The 19087-nt window shown below is 35.7% G+C and overlaps 1 protein-coding gene across 1 annotated transcript in view; it reads left to right on the top strand.

Annotated features, from left to right (window-relative positions):
• The window catches only part of WDR7 (WD repeat domain 7), a 338052-nt gene that overhangs the window by 124277 nt on the left and 194688 nt on the right, over positions 1-19087 (top strand). Inside the window, exons 19-20 of the mRNA XM_081802523.1 lie at positions 2184-2302; positions 3991-4114. Of these exons, the coding sequence (XP_081658649.1) occupies positions 2184-2302; positions 3991-4114 (243 nt within the window). The remainder of the gene's footprint in view (positions 1-2183; positions 2303-3990; positions 4115-19087) is intronic.

Here is a 19087-nt window from a genome sequence, read left to right as displayed (position 1 = left end):
TTTTTTTTTTAAAGATTTTATTTATTTATTTGACAGAGAGAGACACAGCGAGAGAGGGAACACAAGCAGGGGGAGTGGGAGAGGGAGAAGCAGGCTCCCTGCAGAGCAGGGAGCCCGATGCGGGACTCGATCCCAGGACCCTGGGATCATGACCTGAGCTGAAGGCAGTTGCTTAACCAACTGAGCCACCCAGGCGCCCCCATAATTTCAATTTTTAAGGTGTAGTTAGGCTATCATATTATCCCTATGGAGTTACACTAGTTGAAAGTATTTTTGGAACTCTGAAAATGTGAATGGAATCCACAAACCTTTTTTCCCCAAGAGCCATTATAGGATTATTTATACTGCCTGGAAGCCTAATGGAACTTGTGAGCTCTGAGTGATATTCACGGTCTTCATTGTGGGCTCTGTCTTCACCAGTATGTATAATATAAAAAGGAGGAAATTTACAAAATCTCAAATGTAATCCAGATTGATTCTGACTCTTCACTAAAAAGCATTATTACCAGTCCATTCAAATGGAAAGAATGGTACAGTATCTGTAAAGTACAGAGCCCATGTTCAAAGTACCACTCATTTGGAAAGAAAACATGGGAGCACAAAAGTATAACTCATTTTTTGTTTGGCTTCCCTGTCATAGACATATACTAAGGTTAGTATGCTAAGACTGGATTTTAGCAAAAATAATTACGGTTGAATTTGTTAAGCTATTGTGAAAGATAGTAATTTGTTATTTCAAAAAAAAAAGCTCTTGACTTCGGACCTGGTGAGAATCACTATCCTATTAAAATTCAGCTCATAAATACACTTCATACTTTTATGAGACATTGAAGCACTTCAAGAAATTGTTAGGTTGTAATTTATATTTATATATATATTTGTGTGTGTGTAAGTATGTATATATATATATATATATATATATCCTCTATATATGTATATATATCCTCTATTGAAAATAAATTGGAATCTAAAATGTGTGTGCTCATCACCTTAATTATTTAATTATATATTCTCAGTTAATGAGAATTTCCTTACGAAAGGATGAATCTTTAGATAGGTGGCTTATCTGTTACTCACTTATTCTCTCTCTTTTTTTTAAGTAATCCCAGTAATTATTTTGAATTTTATGATAGGGTTCTTGTTGTTTTAGAAAACTGCAGTTTAGAGTATTTCAAAACATTGATTTGTTAAAATTCTGTGATCACAGACAATTCACCTTGTATATGGTAGTAGATAGTTGTTTTTTTGCATTAATTCTTGATTGTCTTTAAATGTTATCCTCAGAGGGTAATGGTAATTATTGTGGATTAATAGTGGCTTCATACATGATTTGGGAAGACTGAGGCATTTATTGTGTATATATTTTTCAGACACCTTTAAAACAGGGTTGAAATGCTTACTTGAGAATGTGTGGATATTGTTACTTTTAGATATTGCAGTGGCTTGCATTGTTTGTTTTCTTCATACAATCAAGTTTCATATTATGGACTAGAATTTTGGAAAAAATAACTTTTATTCCCATAGATTAAAGTTAATGATACTTAAGATGTTGTCAGTTTTGGATTATCTGGTTTTTATTTTATGAAATGTCTGAATTCATTTTTCCTCTCAAAATTGATGTTATATTACTTAGTTATGATTGTGATTAAATATCTGATTCATTTTGTAAGGTAAGAGATCAATAAGTATTAATTAAAGGCCCTGTGACAGACAAAGGAAGAAATCTCTCTTGACCGACAAAGATGGTCATACACAGATGGCCAGGCCTTCAGAGACATGAATTTATCTTTGGATATCTGTGTGAATGCCCTTTTAACTGAAAGTGGTATCAAGTCTGCAACTCTAGTACATGTTTATTTCTATGTTTTCTCAATCCTGAATATGTTTTCTTTTAGAGGGGCTGTTTAGAAATATGTTTTCCTTGTAGAATTTATATATACTTTATGTGGAAGTTTATTTTTATTTAAGACTTTGAGAATTCTTATAAGTATCAACTACATGATTTAGAGATAAACTACATTTGATATAATTATTTGTATAAAATATCTAGTAAATTGAAATCATTTATTGCATAATTTAGCACATTTGCCCTTTTTAATTTTTGGTGTAATATTTAAAGAAACATCTTTGAATTAGGCAATGCCAAAGTGCTAAAGTATTTGTAATATGTTACATTTTAACAGGATGGAGTCAGTTGGCTGCTATGCATTGTGTGATGCTACCAGACCTGCTGGGACTGGATAAATTTAGGCCTCCACTCCTAGAGATGCTGGCTCGGAGATGGCAAGACCGATGCTTGGAGGTAACATTGATGTGCTATGGATAGAAAACAAAAACATGAAAGCAGTAGACAAGTGTAAATTTGAAATGAAATGGTTAATATTTATCTAATTTCTTTTCACCTGTTTATTATGTGATAGAAAATATGGATTCATGACTTTTTTTCAGTTTATATACTGAACAGTAATGTTCCAGCTTGCGTGTTTACTTTTTAATCCAGTGAATATTTGACCAAAAGTTTCATATACTTTATGGAACTGTTTCTTTGAGTGTCGGTTTCTATAGAGATTATTCTGTATAGCTTAACATACATGCATGCTCACATACATACACCCACCTCCCCCCAAAATCACACATTGAGGTATAATCACATCAGTCAAATTCTAAGTGAATAGCCCTTGTCCAATGGAAGATACTGTGTTATAATAAAAGAAAGTCTTTGGAATTCGAAGAGACCCGGGTTTAAATATCAGTTCTGCCAATTATTAACTTTGTGACCCTGGGCAATTTACTTAACCTGTTTGAAGCTCATTTGTAAAGTGGGGATAATACTGTATTCCTCATGGGATTGCTGTCAGGATCAAATCAGATAATGCAAGTAAAACAGTACAGAGCCTGACACAGGGTAGGAGCTCAATAAATGGTAGCTATTATTTTGTGTTAATGGACTTATGCTGTATTAGACGTCGCTTGGAATATAATATCACCAGGGACTTGGAAATGTTTTATAGATAGAGATTTCCTTTATTATGGCATTTGATCTATCTAGCTATAGCAGTTTGTATCATTTAAGATTTTAAATTTATCAAATATAAATATTTCCCCCATCTGGTTTCCCTTCCCTCAATTCTAAGTGGAATCGTAGCATACTAAAATTTTCATGGTTTTGCATTGAGTAGTATTTGAATTCACTTCAAAAGTTATAATTAAAAACAATTTTTATTCAAACTCTTATCAGACATTGCTGAGTTACCTTTTCAGTGATAAAGAGTTAATAAATTGATACACCACTTGACAATTGAATAGCTTCTTTAACCCCATGCTTGTGGTAATTTGCCAAAATAAAACTCAACTAAAACTGCAAAATAAATGTGTGCCGCATTGAAGGACAAACTGAAATGATGTAACTTTGAAAACTAGTTTCCTTCTATAGAATTAATGCCATTACACAGGAATATATTTTGCCATTTGTTGAAGAAAATTGTTTAAACGTGTCTTAGGTATACAGGAATTGTGCGGATTTACACATGTATTTGTGCAAACAATACCTACTTAGTATATAAAGAAATTCACTAGATAAGGTTAAATTTCTTCAGGCTAAAAGAGAAGACAAGTTTAACAGTTCTAACTGACCTTTAACACTAACAATTATATGGAAATTTTAAAGTGAAAATTAAAGCGCAAGAATATTACATTTTTAAAAAGCTTTGGAGAATGAAGTTTTAAACCCAGCGTTGCATAAATGTACAAATATAATTCTATTAGTGTTAAAATATTTTTCAGTGAGATCATTCATTAAATTGTCTTTGATTTTGCTCATATCCAATTTATTCAGTACTTAATTCATTATTTGGTTTGTGGTTTTTCTCTTGTAAATAAATGTGGCTTGTATATTTCCTAGCTTTATTTCATGATGAACTTTCTAGTTTTTAAACACCTCACCAACTGACCTGCTTCCTGTTTTTTCATTTGGCTCCGTTTCCTTCTCAGGTCCGAGAAGCCGCCCAGGCCCTGCTTCTAGCTGAACTGCGAAGAATTGAGCAGGCAGGGCGGAAAGAAGCCATCGATGCCTGGGCCCCTTATTTACCTCAGTACATGGACCATGTCATATCACGTAAGAGTTCTCTACAAAACTTTTCATGTTTACATACAGAAGTTCTAAAACTCAGATATGCTCGTTACTGCCTCTCAACGAAAGTGAGTCATTTAAAGTGAAAATAAGGGATCCTCGAATTCTACACATTCATTTTCCGAATCCCTATGGGAGTTTGGAGTTTGGTTTAAAAGAATATATCTAAATACTCTCTGATGGACTGACCTCTTATAAAATTAATCCCCAATCAAAACTCCTACTCTGTTTAACAGTAGCATCTGTCTCTATTGCAGGATTATGTTTGCAGATGCCAACTTGTAGATAGCAATCTGATGATGTGCAAGTGCAGATCCTTTCCAAGTTGGAATTATGAATCCTTAAGAAGTAAAGATCGGATAGAGTTAGACCAGTGTACTAATGGAAAAGAAAATTAGCAAGGATTTTGACGGACACATCTTTCAAAAGAATAATTTGAATGGGTTGGGAAAGGCCTTGGGAAAAATTGTTAAAGAGCTTGAATATTTTTTGCAGAATCAAACCTTTGTGATTCTGCTGTTAGATCAAGTGGTCATTGAAGAAAAGTTGTATTATGCTCTCGTAGTTTTTTTCTTTTTAGAAAAGTATACTTCATCCCCAATTCATCATTTGATTGATTATTCTTCTAAAGAAGAATTCAGAGTTAGTTTTAAACTCTTATATTGAGTATAAGATAAAATCAGTTTTACTTTTTAAGTTAAATTCTCAATGAAACTTACAACTTTTTACTATGCAAATTTGGCCTAGGTTTTAGGTGGATTCATCTTGAATGTTTTTTGTCAATACCAAATTCTTAGTAATAAGATACTCACTATACATGTCAAGACAGACAAGACATGATTGTATAAGAAGGATATGAAAACAAGATTCAAAAAGGACTATAGGGGGCGCCTGGGTGGCTCAGTTGGTTAAGCGACTGCCTTCGGCTCAGGTCATGATCCTGGAGTCCCTGGATCGAGTCCCGCATCGGGCTCCCTGCTCCGCGGGGAGCCTGCTTCTCCCTCTGCCTCTGTCTCTCTCTCTCTCTCTGTCTCTCATGAATAAATAAATAAAATCTTTAAAAAAAAAAAGGACTATAGGGGCGCCTGGGTGGCTCAGTTGTTGGGCATCTGCCTTCGGCTCAGGTCATGATCCCAGGGTCCTGGGATCGAGCCTCGCATCGGGCTCCCTGCTCAGCGGGGAGTCTGCTTCTCCCTCTCCCACTCCCCCTGCTTGTGTTCCATCTCTCACTGTGTCTCTCTCTGTCAAATAAATAAAATCTTTAAAAAAAAAAAAAAGACTATAATTGTTATACCTGGTATAAGTCTACCAGATGTTTGTCAGTGGTGACTTTAGTGGTTGTTTTTAGGTATGTGACCTTGGATATTTAACCTTTCTCAGCCTCACTTTTGTCACAGATGAAATGAAGAGGATAGTGAGACTATAGGGTTATTCTGAGTTTGGAATGAGGTAATCTTTGGTAAGCACATGGAACAATGCCTAGGCTGTGGTAAGCACTTTATATTAAATACATTCATAATCTATAAAAATGCACATATGTGTTTTACATATAACCATATTAACAACTCTAATTAAAATTCTTTAATCTGTTTAGGTAACAGAATTTACTGAGATAATATTGATTTTCATTTGCTTACTGGGAATTTTTCCATTTTAATAAAAGGAAATTGAAAAACCAGAGTCTTTAAACATATGGACTCTGAAAGGTATTAGGCTTAAAGTTCTTACTTAAATATGCATAGGTTTTAATATCTTCTACAATGTAAAAAAATGTTTGAAAGAATAAGACTAGGATGAAAAAAGCTTTGCTTTTGAGCATTTGAAGAACCCTAAACAGTCCTATTTGTTCAGTCGCTTGTGACTATTAGCTTCATAATATTCTGAAAAACAGAATTAGCTCATCAGCTTATCATAAACCTTATTGAATAAAAGATGCCCCAATTTAAAGACAAAGCTTCTTTCCGCCCTGCCTGCTCATTGTGTGAAAGCAGGATTAGCTCAAATATCTACTCATTCCTCTGCCCCCAACACCATTTTAAGATCTAAGGATGCTGGAGGAAGCAAGATACTCCAATTAAAGGACAAACCTAAGTTGAAGGCGAAACAATAGCAAATCATTAGAGATCCTTTTGAAAGGACAATGCTGCTATGAAAGTATGAGAAACTGTTTCAGGACACCTTTATTTGGAATGGACTACATTGGGAGAGTGGACTGAAGTAGAATACGTAGCTGAGAAGCTACTACAGAGGGGATATGGGACCCAGAACTAAATGTAGATAGAGTGGAATAAAGGTATTTCTAAGACTTGATGACAGATTATGTATCAAGGTCTGAGGAAAACATCAAAGATGCGTACAGTGTTGTATTCTTGACAGTTTGGGAAGAAAGGTATCATTAGCAATGGTGGTGGATGCCATTTTATTTTATTTTTTCCTGGAAAGAAGGGAATGAGTTAGCTACAAGATAAAGGTGTAATATGGTCTCAGATTACTCCCCGAAGCAATGATGAAAATGTATATGTTGCTAGGTGAGAGGTCTATTAGAGGGTCCAGAGAGGATACAGTATAAGTAGAATAATGACAATACGTACCATTAATTGAACACTCTCTGTTAGGCTTTTGCTAAGTGCCTGGTCTGTGTTATTTCATTAAGCCACTGCAATAAGCCTGTAAAGTAGGCATTCGTGTCACTACCATCCCCCACTTTGTTCCCCCAGATGAGTGAGTTGAGGCCGAGAGAGATTAAGGAACTTTCTTAAGGTCCCTCAGTTACTAAGTGACTGTCAAGACTACAAAACTGATTTTCTTAATCACCAGTTATTCTTTCTTGCTTCCTCCAGCATCCTTAGATCTTAAAATGGTGTTCAGGGTAGAGGAATGAGTAGATATTTGAGCTAATCCTGCTTTCACACAATGTCATTTCTAGCCATATTAACAACAACAATAAATTGGAGCAGAAACGTGTAGCTGTAAGAAAATTACTCTTAATTGTAAGAAAATGGTTCTCGTCATTGTTTAAATAAGCATAAACTAGGGGCGCCTGGGTGGCTCAGTCGTTAAGTGTCTGCCTTCGGCTCAGGTCATGATCCCAGGGTCCTGGGATCGAGCCCCGCAGCGGGCTCCCTGCTTGGCGGGAAGCCCGCTTCTGCCTCTCCCGCTCCCCCTGCTTGTGTTCCCTCTCTCGCTGTCTCTTGGTCAAATAAATAAATAAAATCTTAAAAATAAATAAATAAACAAGCATAAACTAGATTGTTCTTAGGTCAGATTTAAACCTTTCTATTTATGTAAATTGAAGTCCTTTTAGTTACAGTATCCTGGAGTTCCTTATGAATTAATTGAATACTGGCTTACTTAAAATTTTAATCTTGTCACTTCCTGTTACTGTATTTTTAGTGAAAGAATAAACATGCAGTCTACATATAACTAAAATAGCTTACACTAACAACTCTTTCTATAATACAGTAATCTGTTCTGGAACTTTAACATTGTCTGAGTGTAAAATTAGTTTGCTTTACTGGGAGCTTTCTCTTTTAATAAAAGAAGGTCAAGCTGAAGGAGTAAGGATTCTGAATGTGTGAAAGGAGAAGAAAGCATACAACAAATAAGAAATGGCCACATAGGGCTGTTGAACAGATTTGCTGTCCAAAGGGATCAGAAGGTTATAGAGCCAGCTGGTGGACAGGCCACACCTGCCATAACGGGCTTGTGGTGCAGTCGCCTCCACCACGATCATTAATGTTTGAGAAGATGATTATCGTAGCAAGGTAACAGCATAAAACATTCTTTTAGGAACTTAAAACCTATTTTTAGCATAGGAATCTTCTTATTAAAGTAGGTAAAATATTAAGCACTATGGTAAATACACCATTCATCAGATACTTTCTTAATAATTTAATCAGGCTAAGCATTTTAAAATGTGCAGTAATTACCTAAGCAGTATTGGCAGCTCCTAAGTTATGACTGAGCTTGGTCTAAGAGTCCCTTTGTTAGATGTTTGTCTGAGACTCAGAAAATGCTTTTGCTTGAAGAGCAGAATGTCATACTAGGCTGATGGGCTGTGATAGCCCTTCATCTTACAGCTCTGGAACCTGAGGTTTAAAGTGGGAAGTACCTTTCTCTGGCTTCACAGCCAGTAAGTAATTGAGCTGGGACTAAGATGACAAGTCAGCTGGTCATAGTGACTGGGGTCTTCTGGAATTTTATTTAGGTACGTTATGTAATAAAAGCCTTTTGTAGGTTTGTCTGAGAACCTAAGGAAAGCAATGGGCCAGAAGCCAGTTGTTTTTTTAGGACTGCGGAGAGAAGTAAAGGAGAAACTTCCTGTACAGCATCCAGCACAGAGGATTATACACGTAGTGAACGTTGGCTGACCGTCCTCTTTCCTTTGCTGTGCTGGTTTCTGTCGTTTTGTTCTCCTTATTGTCACTGCCTCAGAATTCACTTGAATTTATATTGCTCAGAGATCCTGGCAGTAGACCAGAAATCCCTGGGGAGGAAAAAGGAGCAATGGTCTACCTTAACTGAAAAGCCAGTTCACAAATTTTCATAAAAACCAAGTCCTCGTTGGGTGATATGAGAATTTTGCTTCAGGTAATGGAGTTCTGTCCCAGAACGTGTTAGGAAACATTTTATCCCTTATAAATGCAGGCTGTATGTAAACTTTGGATGCTTAATTTCTGATAGAAAATTTGAGGATAAGTGCATTATGATTCTTACTCTAATGGTTACAGGACCAGAATTCGAAATATTGCATGCATTCTTGTGATAGTGACTTATATAAATATTGTAAATGTTTTCAGAGTTATCACTCTTTCTCATGTATTTATAATCACTTTTATGTTACAAAATACTTTTTAGAAGTTCTGTTGACTATTTTTACTAAGGAAGAGTTACTGTTATTTTGTGAAATGTGTTATAATTCAGATGAAGATGAAATGTTGAAGTTGTCTCAGATTTACTTTGAAGGGAAGATATTTTGTAGAACCCACTTTTATGTATTTCTTTTTGTGACATTCTACATGTAGCATTTTGATAATTGACTTTTTTATGAGGTCAAGCTCCTGCTAGTTTATGAAATATACCCGTGCTTGCCCTTCATTCCAGGCAGTGGCTACTCGGAGGTAAATGCTGATGGTTCCTGATTTCCTTTGGCCTGTGATGCAGAGTGACCTTATAGGGCATGAGGTCACAAGCGTAATTATTTCTCGTACGTTGTATTCTGCTTGCGCACTGTGGCTCATCTCCTCCTTTAATTTCAGAAACATTAAACACATAAAAGTTACTACCATTATATAAATCAAAATCTCTTCTAAAGAGGGTGCTATTGTAATTTTATGCAGTTATGACCAATGTAGTATTAATTTGCAAATTTATCATCTCAGATATTGATAGAAGGATGTGTAACACATCGTGTTTAATACGTATTGATGTCATCAGAAAGAACAATCCTTTGTTCTTATCGAGTCTCTGCCTTTTTAGCTTCCTTTTGTGCTAAGGTTACCAGGGTTAGGCTTGTCTTTTTTATCCCCCTTGGAAACAGAATAGGATTTCTTTGTTCACTGAAAGACACTCCTAGTAAATGTTTTGGGTTTGACTTTCAACAAGCCACACTGTAGTACCTATTTTAACCTGGAATTGAAGTGACTTTCTGATGATTATAGGGTAGTGGTCATTCTGAGCACAAATGTGGATGGACCCAACAATATACAAGAAGGTAAGATGGAACTATATATTATAGAGGTAGTGGAAAAGTCTCTTGTAGCTAGTAAAAATTTAAATATTAATGCATTCTGTGGTAGGCAGATATTTTCAGGGTTTGCTGGGGAAAGGATGGGAAAAGGCTAGGAACGGGGTTTGCTAAATAGGATTTAAGTGAGTTCCTTCCCCACCCCCAAAAGGCCTTAAACAACACAGCATTCCTTCCTTTTTTCTCTTTTATATATGCCTCAGTTATTTGGAACTCTCTAACAGCTTATTATGGAATGATTTTCTAGATAACTGAGGGTTTAAAAGTTACTAAATGCTTGGATTTTTAAAAAATGTTAACTCTTTTTGTTGAAATATTTCAAGATGTCTCTGGCTTTTTAAACATCTTCCCAATAGCCAGAGTTGTTGTTTTGGCCCATGCTGTGTAATTACCACCATTTGCTTATTGAAGAGAGTAGAATTGTTTATCTGAACATAAAAGAACCCAGACTGAAATGCCTCTCACATTTCATATTTTCAAAAGATAACTTTCCTTCTTCCTCTTTTTATTGTCTAGGAATTGTTACCAATTTTTGCTGGTGGGCTGTTTTGTCTCATCCCCAGGAGCTTCTGCCCCTGATGTCTAATTTACTGTTATCACTGTTCTGGGAGTGTGGAAGCCAGGCAGCCAAACTTATTTGAGTTAAGTATAAAATAAGAGTAAACTGGCTAAGAGTAAGAGCTCTCTGATGGGAAAAAAATCCCAAAGCTTTAGTGTAAGCACTTTGTGGTGTCTCTGTGGACTCCTCACATTCTGCTTCCTTGACTACTTTCTCAGGTCTTTTGTTGCATTCCGGGTGTATCTTTCTTTTTCAGAAAAAATATTCTAATTAGATTTGGGGAAAAGGCAAATCATTTGGTTGCTTACAAAGAACTGAGAATTCTAAAATAGCCCTTTTGTAATGAATGCCTACTTTGCAAATCCGCTGAAACGAAAGGATGAGGTTTGCTCAGAAATATCTGTGGTTGTTACCTTGTCGTGTTCACGGAGCCAGTTGGATGTGATTGTACATTGTGATTAGAAAGGAAAAGTACTGAATTATGACTAAGTGATCTACAGAAAAAGCACTTGATGTTCTGTGGAAATTTTTATATTGAGAGGCAGAAAGGTTTGTCTTAAGACAAACTATACTATGCAAAGCGCACTGTGTCTTTGTGTATCTGTTTGCAGTGTTAAGTGGGGACCTACGGGATTTGTTTCTCTTTTTTCTTCTAGAGTGTCAGAGCTGTGGGGCTTAAGTGTAAGCACTCTAGACTGATCATGTATTTAACAGCATTAAACTGTTGTACTTATCTATATTTGGCTACTAACCTAATAGAATAACAAAATTTCTTCTTCCTCAGTCTCAACTATTTAAAGGAAAATTTTAGTTCCATGTGACTTGAGTTCTTGGAGGTGATATGTAATATTCTTGCAATTGTCCTTAAATCCTTTTTACAAGCCTTGGAAATTATAGTAGTAAAATGGCAAATTAAAAATGAAAGCATCTGGATCCATTGGTTATTTAGACTTTACCTCTAAGCAAACAGAACTCTATTGTCAGGTAGTGCTGTAGGTTAGGAACTCCACAGGAATAAGGAACTTCACGCTGCCAGGGAAGTCCTCTGTATAGGAAGATAGCCAGCAGCCTGGTTTCCAGTTCTCACCAGGAGCCCCAGGGCAGTTTCCAGCCTGTGGAACAAAGCAGGAGTGGAGCCGGGGGTTCAGTCACTTCTTCCTTGCATAGCAGTGAGGAATTGGGGGATTCCGGTAAGTGGGGCACTCCTTGCCTGCTTCTTTCTCTTATGCCACTGGCCCCTGTGGAAAAGCTTCTGGAGCTGAAAGGATTTGAAATAATTGTAGTTATTTTCTCATGCCCCCTTCTTTTTCTCTTTCACGAGTCTGTCTCCCTCCCTTCAGTGCGGAAATTGGTTACCTCTCCTAGAGTTGTAGTTGTTGGCAAGACCCCTAGGAGGCATGGCTCACTTTCTTTGGGGTGTTTGTATACTTACTAGTGCTTTAAGGAGTTGAAGGCTCTTAAGCCTATGAAGACTACTTTATAAAAGAAAAACTCATTGAACCTGTGACACACTGTTGAAAAAAAAATGGTCTTCAAATTGAAATGCCTGATATACCTTTAGCTGAGTTTCTAGTGGCCTTTGCTATAATAAATGACCTAATATTAGTTGCTATGAAGAGTATGATATTGATTTGTGCCATTAGTCTCTTGCTGATTTGCTGAGGAACAAAAATTTATAATGCTAATGGAAATAAAGTACTTTACAAAACACTGCCCACGAATACCGGAACATGTCTTTGTAATAGAACTAGTGTCTAGTAAGCTTTCAAATATAAATTTTCCTTATTCTAGTACAGATTATTCCAGTACAGGAGGTCAGAGTCCTGTTCAACTTGTTTTTACAGAACAAAAAGCAGAGTTGATTATCTTATGATATTTTAAGTCTTGGGCACCTTCTATGCATGCACACATCCAGTTTTGATTGGATTGTGAGACATTTATAATTTTATGCCATATTTCTAATTTTATTATCTCTTTATTGACTGGATGTTATATTTAAGTGCATTGTTTTAATATTTTAGTTCGAAGCCTTGTGATCTGAATGTGACAGAATAGTCTATAGTTTGGAAGGAAAATAGTAATTTGTTATTGCAAGAAAATTATATGAACCTATTTTACCTGTGATATTTTAATTGTAATAGCTAATTGTAGATTTTGTTCAAGTGTTGCTTTTAAGTTCTGGGATGAAAATGATCAAAGTATACTAAAATATCTTTGCTGAATCCATTCTTCCCTTCCTCTTCCTGCTTTTTTGGAGGGAAGTTTGGTATTTTATATTTTATTTTTCCTTAGTATTGTCCTAATGATTTATTACTCTATTTTTTGCTAAGCAGATTTTGATACAGATAAGTGTTTTAATATTTATAAATGGTTTTATTGTGCATGACATTTGCAGACCTGGTTAATATTTTAGCACTTCTAGTACACAAACATAAAGAAAAAAAATTTGTTTTATTGGTTTGAGCACCCGAATTGACCCCAGCAAGATTGAGATTGATCTGGTTTCTTTCAGCCTGTTAAATGCCAATCCAGTCATCTGTAACAATACTTAGTATTTTTGTAATTTTTCTGTACATATTTTCTGTGTTTGTTCTGTACAACTTACTCATCACCTGAAAAGGTTTTCGTTGCTTGATTTAGTGATGAAAACAGCCACAACCACCTATTTTATTGCTTGTTGTTTTTAAAAATTGTTGTTTACAGTTAATGTCTGCGCTGTAATCACAGTTCTGTTTCTGGAAGCCTTATGAAAGGACTTTACATTTTACTGAAAAATGATGATGAGACTTCCATCTGAAGTGTGTACTTGTACTAAAGAACACTCAGCTCTAGGGAATGGAAATGGAAGAGGAGGGATGGTTCTTACTACACGAATATTCCTGTTGATTTTAAGATGTCTAATGAAATAGCATCCCTTTAATAATTAAACAATATTAAATTCTGGCATAGCTCATGGTTACAGAGACATAAATTAGCTTATAGACACTTTTCTATCACAGACGTGAAGTGAAGAAGGCTATTTCTTTATTTTATGTGCTAGAGGGCGGCTGGCAGGTCTTACTCAGGTTTGGTTTGGTTTTGATTTTTGCTTGTTTGCTCTTTCTCTTAAAGCAAAGCTTAGTCTTCAGAACAAATAATATCAAAGTCAGAGGAACTGAACTAGAAATGAATCTTTGAATTCTGGGTGATAGGTAGAGGGTTGAGCATTTGTAGTCTTAACCTAAAGCATCGTGGTGCTTCTTATAACATATTTACGTAGGGTTTAAAGTGACCACATAATCTCAGATGTGACCTATTTTAAGATGTGATCAGGATTCCAAGACCATCCCAAGCTTTTCCTGTATAGAAGTTGGTTGGGCACTTGGGGCTGGAAGTCTTTCCCATTCCATTTCATCACTGGCCACTGTTGTGGGGAAGAGATTCCAGCGTAGTGATTCTCAGATGGAAGGGTAAGAGGCAGGAGAGATGGGTTTCAAAAGGTGATTATCTCAAACATTACTCCCTCCTCAACCAAGGATCTGTATACATTCATTTCATAGTTTCTCAGTCAGATGACAATAATTAGGGAGAAAAATACTGTTTTTTCAAAGATTTTTCTAATGACAGATAAGCAACTAATTTACGGAACCAGATTACCAGCTGGGAAGTCCAATAGAAAGGGGTATCAGGAGATCTGACACATTGTCCTGCTTCACCGAGCAATAGCTGTAAGGCCCAGAGATCACCAGGCTTCTGCACATCCGTATCTAGTTCAGTCTCTTTTTATGTGAAAGGAGGGGAATGAACGAATCTGTTTTTCAAACTTTTCAGATAGTAAACTTACATATGAAATCTTAACCACAGTCACAATATATAAAACAGATAAATAACATTAAGTAATTTCTTTAGGCAGTTTAAATCTTTGGGTTTTTTTTTTTTTAAGTGAAAAATAAATTGTTCCTTGTACATCGAAACCCTCATGCTCTTCTCTTGACTTCTGAGGTTCTCCCTAGCACAGTCAAAAACTAGTTCACTATTTGTTCCCTAAATGCCTCTTGTTCTAACAAATGACACCCACCCACACACATACACCTGATACAGGGCAGGGTTACAGACTTGCCCTTATATATTGGCAATTGCTAAAATTTGTTATTATGCAGGAACCTTTAGTTTCTATATAACTCTTACGGTTCTGTATGGAATCCGGTGAAGAATAGTCTTGCTGCTTCTCCAGCAAATGCCTGTGGTCTTACAGAGCTTCATCACAGCTCGTACCTAGGGGAGTGCTAGCACAGTATGTACTTTCAATTGAAATAGTTGTCTTCTGGAAGCACAGAAACGGTTTTAAATATACTACATTAATGTTTGATACATACTCTATTATTTTGATTTAAAATGTGTTAATCTTTCAGATATGATTGGCCAACTGTCTGGTTTTAGAACTTATCTGTATAATGTGAGTATGGATTTATATATATTCAGTCATCTTTTAATAGCCATGATCCACTTGACAAACCTCTCTAGTAATCACTTTTTGCCCATGTGACTTAATGAATAGTCATTGGATTAGGCTCAGTATGTTAATTTAGATATCCTTTTCTTCCTCCCCAAGGCATAAGTGCAGTGATGTTTCTATAATATGTATATATGTAATCAGTAAATTTACTTGTATACCTTCTTAAGCATGTTATTTGAGTTGATTATTTTTTTCTTTTATGCTAAATATATATATTTTTAAAGATTGTATTTATTTGACAGAGAGAGACCACAAGTAGGCAGAGTGGCAGGCAGAGGCAGAGGGAGAGGGAGAAGCAGGCTCTCCAATGAGCAGGGAGCCCGATGTGGGGCTCAATCCCAGGACCCTGGGATCATGACCTGAGCCGAAGGCAGACGCTTAACCGACTGAGCCACCCAGGCGCCCCTTCATCCGAAATATTTAAAGACTGATTTTACAAGAGATTTTGTTTTAGATTGAATTTTTGGTTAACGAGTTCTTACGCAATTCTGTACATTCTTACCTCCTTTTTTTAAAAACAGTGGCTATATACGTGGCCTGTGGCCCTGTGGGTTGCATGGGATGATCATGATGCACAACAGGAATATTCATTCTTGAAGGTAACTATGCAGGCATATGAGCAGGATAACAGAGATGTTACTTTTTTTGTTTGGTTTTGTTTTTGACCAAAGCATATTTTAAATGCTTCTTACAAAAGCAGGCTTACCTTTTTCCTTTCTATTAATTATATGCTGAGCATCTTTAGTAGTGATTGGTAGAGAGGAGAAAACACATCAAATAGGGATCATTTTAAAGGAATTGTATTAACCTTTATTACTAATCAGTAAATCTTTTTTTCTTAATTCCTCTTGGAATTGCTGCATAGAGATGTCAGGATGGGTTGTGAAATGATCTATTTGAATGCCAAGCGTAACTTTATAGATTAGTTTGGAATAAAATATATATGTGTTTTCGTATTCAATTTTAAAAACTTTGTATTTCGGAATATTTCAAACATACATAAAAGTAGAGAGTAATATAATGAACCTCCATGTACCTGGTGCCTAGCTTCAACGGTTATTAACTCATGGACAGTCTAATTTTATGTGTACCCCTCCAAACACCTGTCCCCCCATTTTAAACAGTTCTCAGATACAATATCCCTTTATCTGTATCTCAGTTTGTATCTTAAAAGCAAGGGCTCTTTTTATATAAGTAGGTACATGCATATACACACACACACACATACACACACATAAATACAGTACCACTAAAATGCCAAAAATAATTAAAACTTCTTAATTTTATCTAATAACTCAATATTTATACGTCCCTCGTAGTCTCATAATTCCTTTTTACAGTTTGTTCATTCAGTTTAGGATTAAATAAAAGCCCATATATTGCAGTTGGTTTATATGTCTTTTATGTTTCTTTTAATCCATTGGATTCCTATCAATCAGTCAATCAGTCAGTCCATCTATCTACTTGTCTCTGGCCACCTCTCTCCTGTGCTTTTCCTTGTGATTTGTTTGTGGTATGAATTGGGAAGTTTGTACTGTGATGATCTCTGCCTTTGTTTTCATTAGAGTGGTGAATCCTGATAATCTGAATTCTAACATGCCCTGTTCATTTGTTAGCCAGAATACTTTTCTAAGGAGAATCTTACCCTTATCACTAGTTGATACCCTGAGCTACACTTCAGGAATGACCAGATAAATGCTTGAGGTGATTTGTTTTACTTTTTAGCAGTGTTATGAATTTATGGATTAAAACATATTTATGTTGTGATCCATTATAGTTATTCATTTAAGGAGTGTTCGAATTGTTTTGTCTTTGGTCAGTGGGAGCCTCTGTAGTTGACTTCCGAATCCTTTCGAATTGACCACCAGTACTCTTTGATGGGTTACTTGCTGACAGGATTTCTAGGTTCATTGTGTGCATTTCCTGACTCATGCCTGAGTCAGCATGTAGGGGCCCTCATCCTTTTAGTAGGAAATGGTATTTTAACTCACAAACTGAGTGCTAGATGTGTTCTTTGTTTTGGTCATTCTGGTGGACACATCTACACATTTCTGTTTGGATCTTAAAATATATATAATATCTTGAGTGTATATTGATACTTCCTATTAAATTTAGTACTAGAATTTTTACTTAATTTCCTTACTATGTCTGCTTCCCCAGTTTTTACAACCTTGTTTCTAAATAACATCTATGTAATCATTAATCTGCTTTTCCTCCACAATAAACATACAGCAGTTCAGAATAATGTCAGCACTACCACAATATGGTTACCATAAACATTGTGTGGTGTTTTTGTATTTGTTTTGCAGTTCTTGTCCTTAGGATACAATTCATTAAAGATGAGTAGTTGAATTATGGTTAAAGTCCCTGGGAATAGCTCCTCTGTGTGATTATACTACCCATGTAATACACATTTAGGTTCATTTGTTTTCATTTCACTTTCAATTATTTATTTTTTACTTCCAATTTTATTTTATTTTTTCAAATATGTCTTTCAAGAGCGTTTTCTAATCTTAATTACATAGGTCAATTTTTAGATTGACATTTTTAAAATGTATTTTTTATGGTGATATAAAACATTTACATAATTCCTAAGTCAAACAACAAAATAAAGTATATTCAGAGAAATTTAGCTTCTCTCCTTCCCTGTGCCCTTTACTCTATTTCCTTTCTCTCTGAAAATAGTCATTACTTTTTAGTTTAGGGATTATTCTCCTGTCCTCCCATTTGTAATATTTATAATTATGATAAAATGCATACATAAATTCACCATCTTAACCATTTCCAAGTGTACAATTCAGTAGTGTTTAATATATTTACATTGTTGTGGAACTGATAGCCAGAACATCTCCATCTTGTGAAAGTGAAACCGAAACTCTGTACCCACGAACAGCAACTCCCCATCTCTCCCCGCCACCCAATCCCTGGCAACCACCATTCTCTTTCTGTCTTTGAGGTTGACGACTCTGATACATCGTGCAGCCAAAATCATACAGTACTTTTGACCATCCTATTTCACGTAGCATAGTGTCCTCCAGGTTCAGCCATGTTATAGCAATTGTCAGAATCTCCTTCCATTTTAAGGCTGAATAATATTCCCTTTTATGTATAGACCACATTTTGTTTATCCATTTATCTGTCAGCAGACACTTAAGTTGCTTCCACCTTTTAGTAAATAATGCTGCTATGAACATGAGAGTACAGATACCTTTTCAAGTCCCTGCTCTTGTTCTTTTGGATATATACCCAGAAATGGAATTCCTGAATCATGTAGTAATTCAGTTTTTAATTTTTTGGAGAAACTACCATGCTGTTTTTCACAGCAGCTGCATCATTTTACATTCCCGCCGCATTACCAAGGGTTCCAATTTGTCCATATCCTCACCAGCACTTGTAGTTTTTGTTTTATTGATAACAGCCATCTTCATAGATGTGAAGTACTAGCTCTTTGTGGTTTTGATTTACATTTTTCTGATTATTAGTGATGTTGACCATCATTTCATATGCTTGTTGACCATTTGTATGTCTTCTTTGGAGAAGTGTCTATTTAAGTCCTTTGTCCATTTTTTGATTGGATTATTTGTGTTTGCTGTTGTTGAGTTGTGGGAGTTCTTTACATATCCTGGATATTAACCCCTTATTGGATATATGACTTATATTACCATCTCCCATTCTATAGGTTGCCTTTTTACTCTATTGATTGTGTTCTTTGATACACAGAAGTTTTTAATTTTTATATAGTCCAGTTTATTTTTGCTTGCCTGTGTTTTTGGTATCCTATCTAAGAAATTATTGTCAAATCCAATATCATGAAGCTTTCCTTCTATGTTTTCTTCTAAAAGTTCCATAGTTTTAAGTCTTGTATTTAGGTTGTTCAACCATTTTGAGTTAATTTTTGTATATGGTGTAAGGTAGATGTTCAGATTTCAGATTTCCCAGCAGCTTTTATTGAAAAGACTGTTCTTTCTTTGCTCCACTTTTTTAACATAAGCAAATACATACATTTATATACCCCCTTTCCTAAATGGTAACATACGCATTAGTGTATCTTCACCTAGCTTTTCTCACTTAACAGCATATCGTGGAGATCATGTACTGGAGACATCCCCTCTGCCTCTTTATTGGTTGTGTGGTATTCCATTTTGTGGGTGGACCATC

Source organism: Leptonychotes weddellii, chromosome 13 (assembly GCF_054177405.1).
Source record: "Leptonychotes weddellii isolate Sample4059 chromosome 13, ASM5417740v2, whole genome shotgun sequence".
In the NCBI taxonomy this organism is placed as follows: domain Eukaryota; kingdom Metazoa; phylum Chordata; class Mammalia; order Carnivora; family Phocidae; genus Leptonychotes; species Leptonychotes weddellii.
This window is presented reverse-complemented; position numbering and strand designations above follow the sequence as displayed.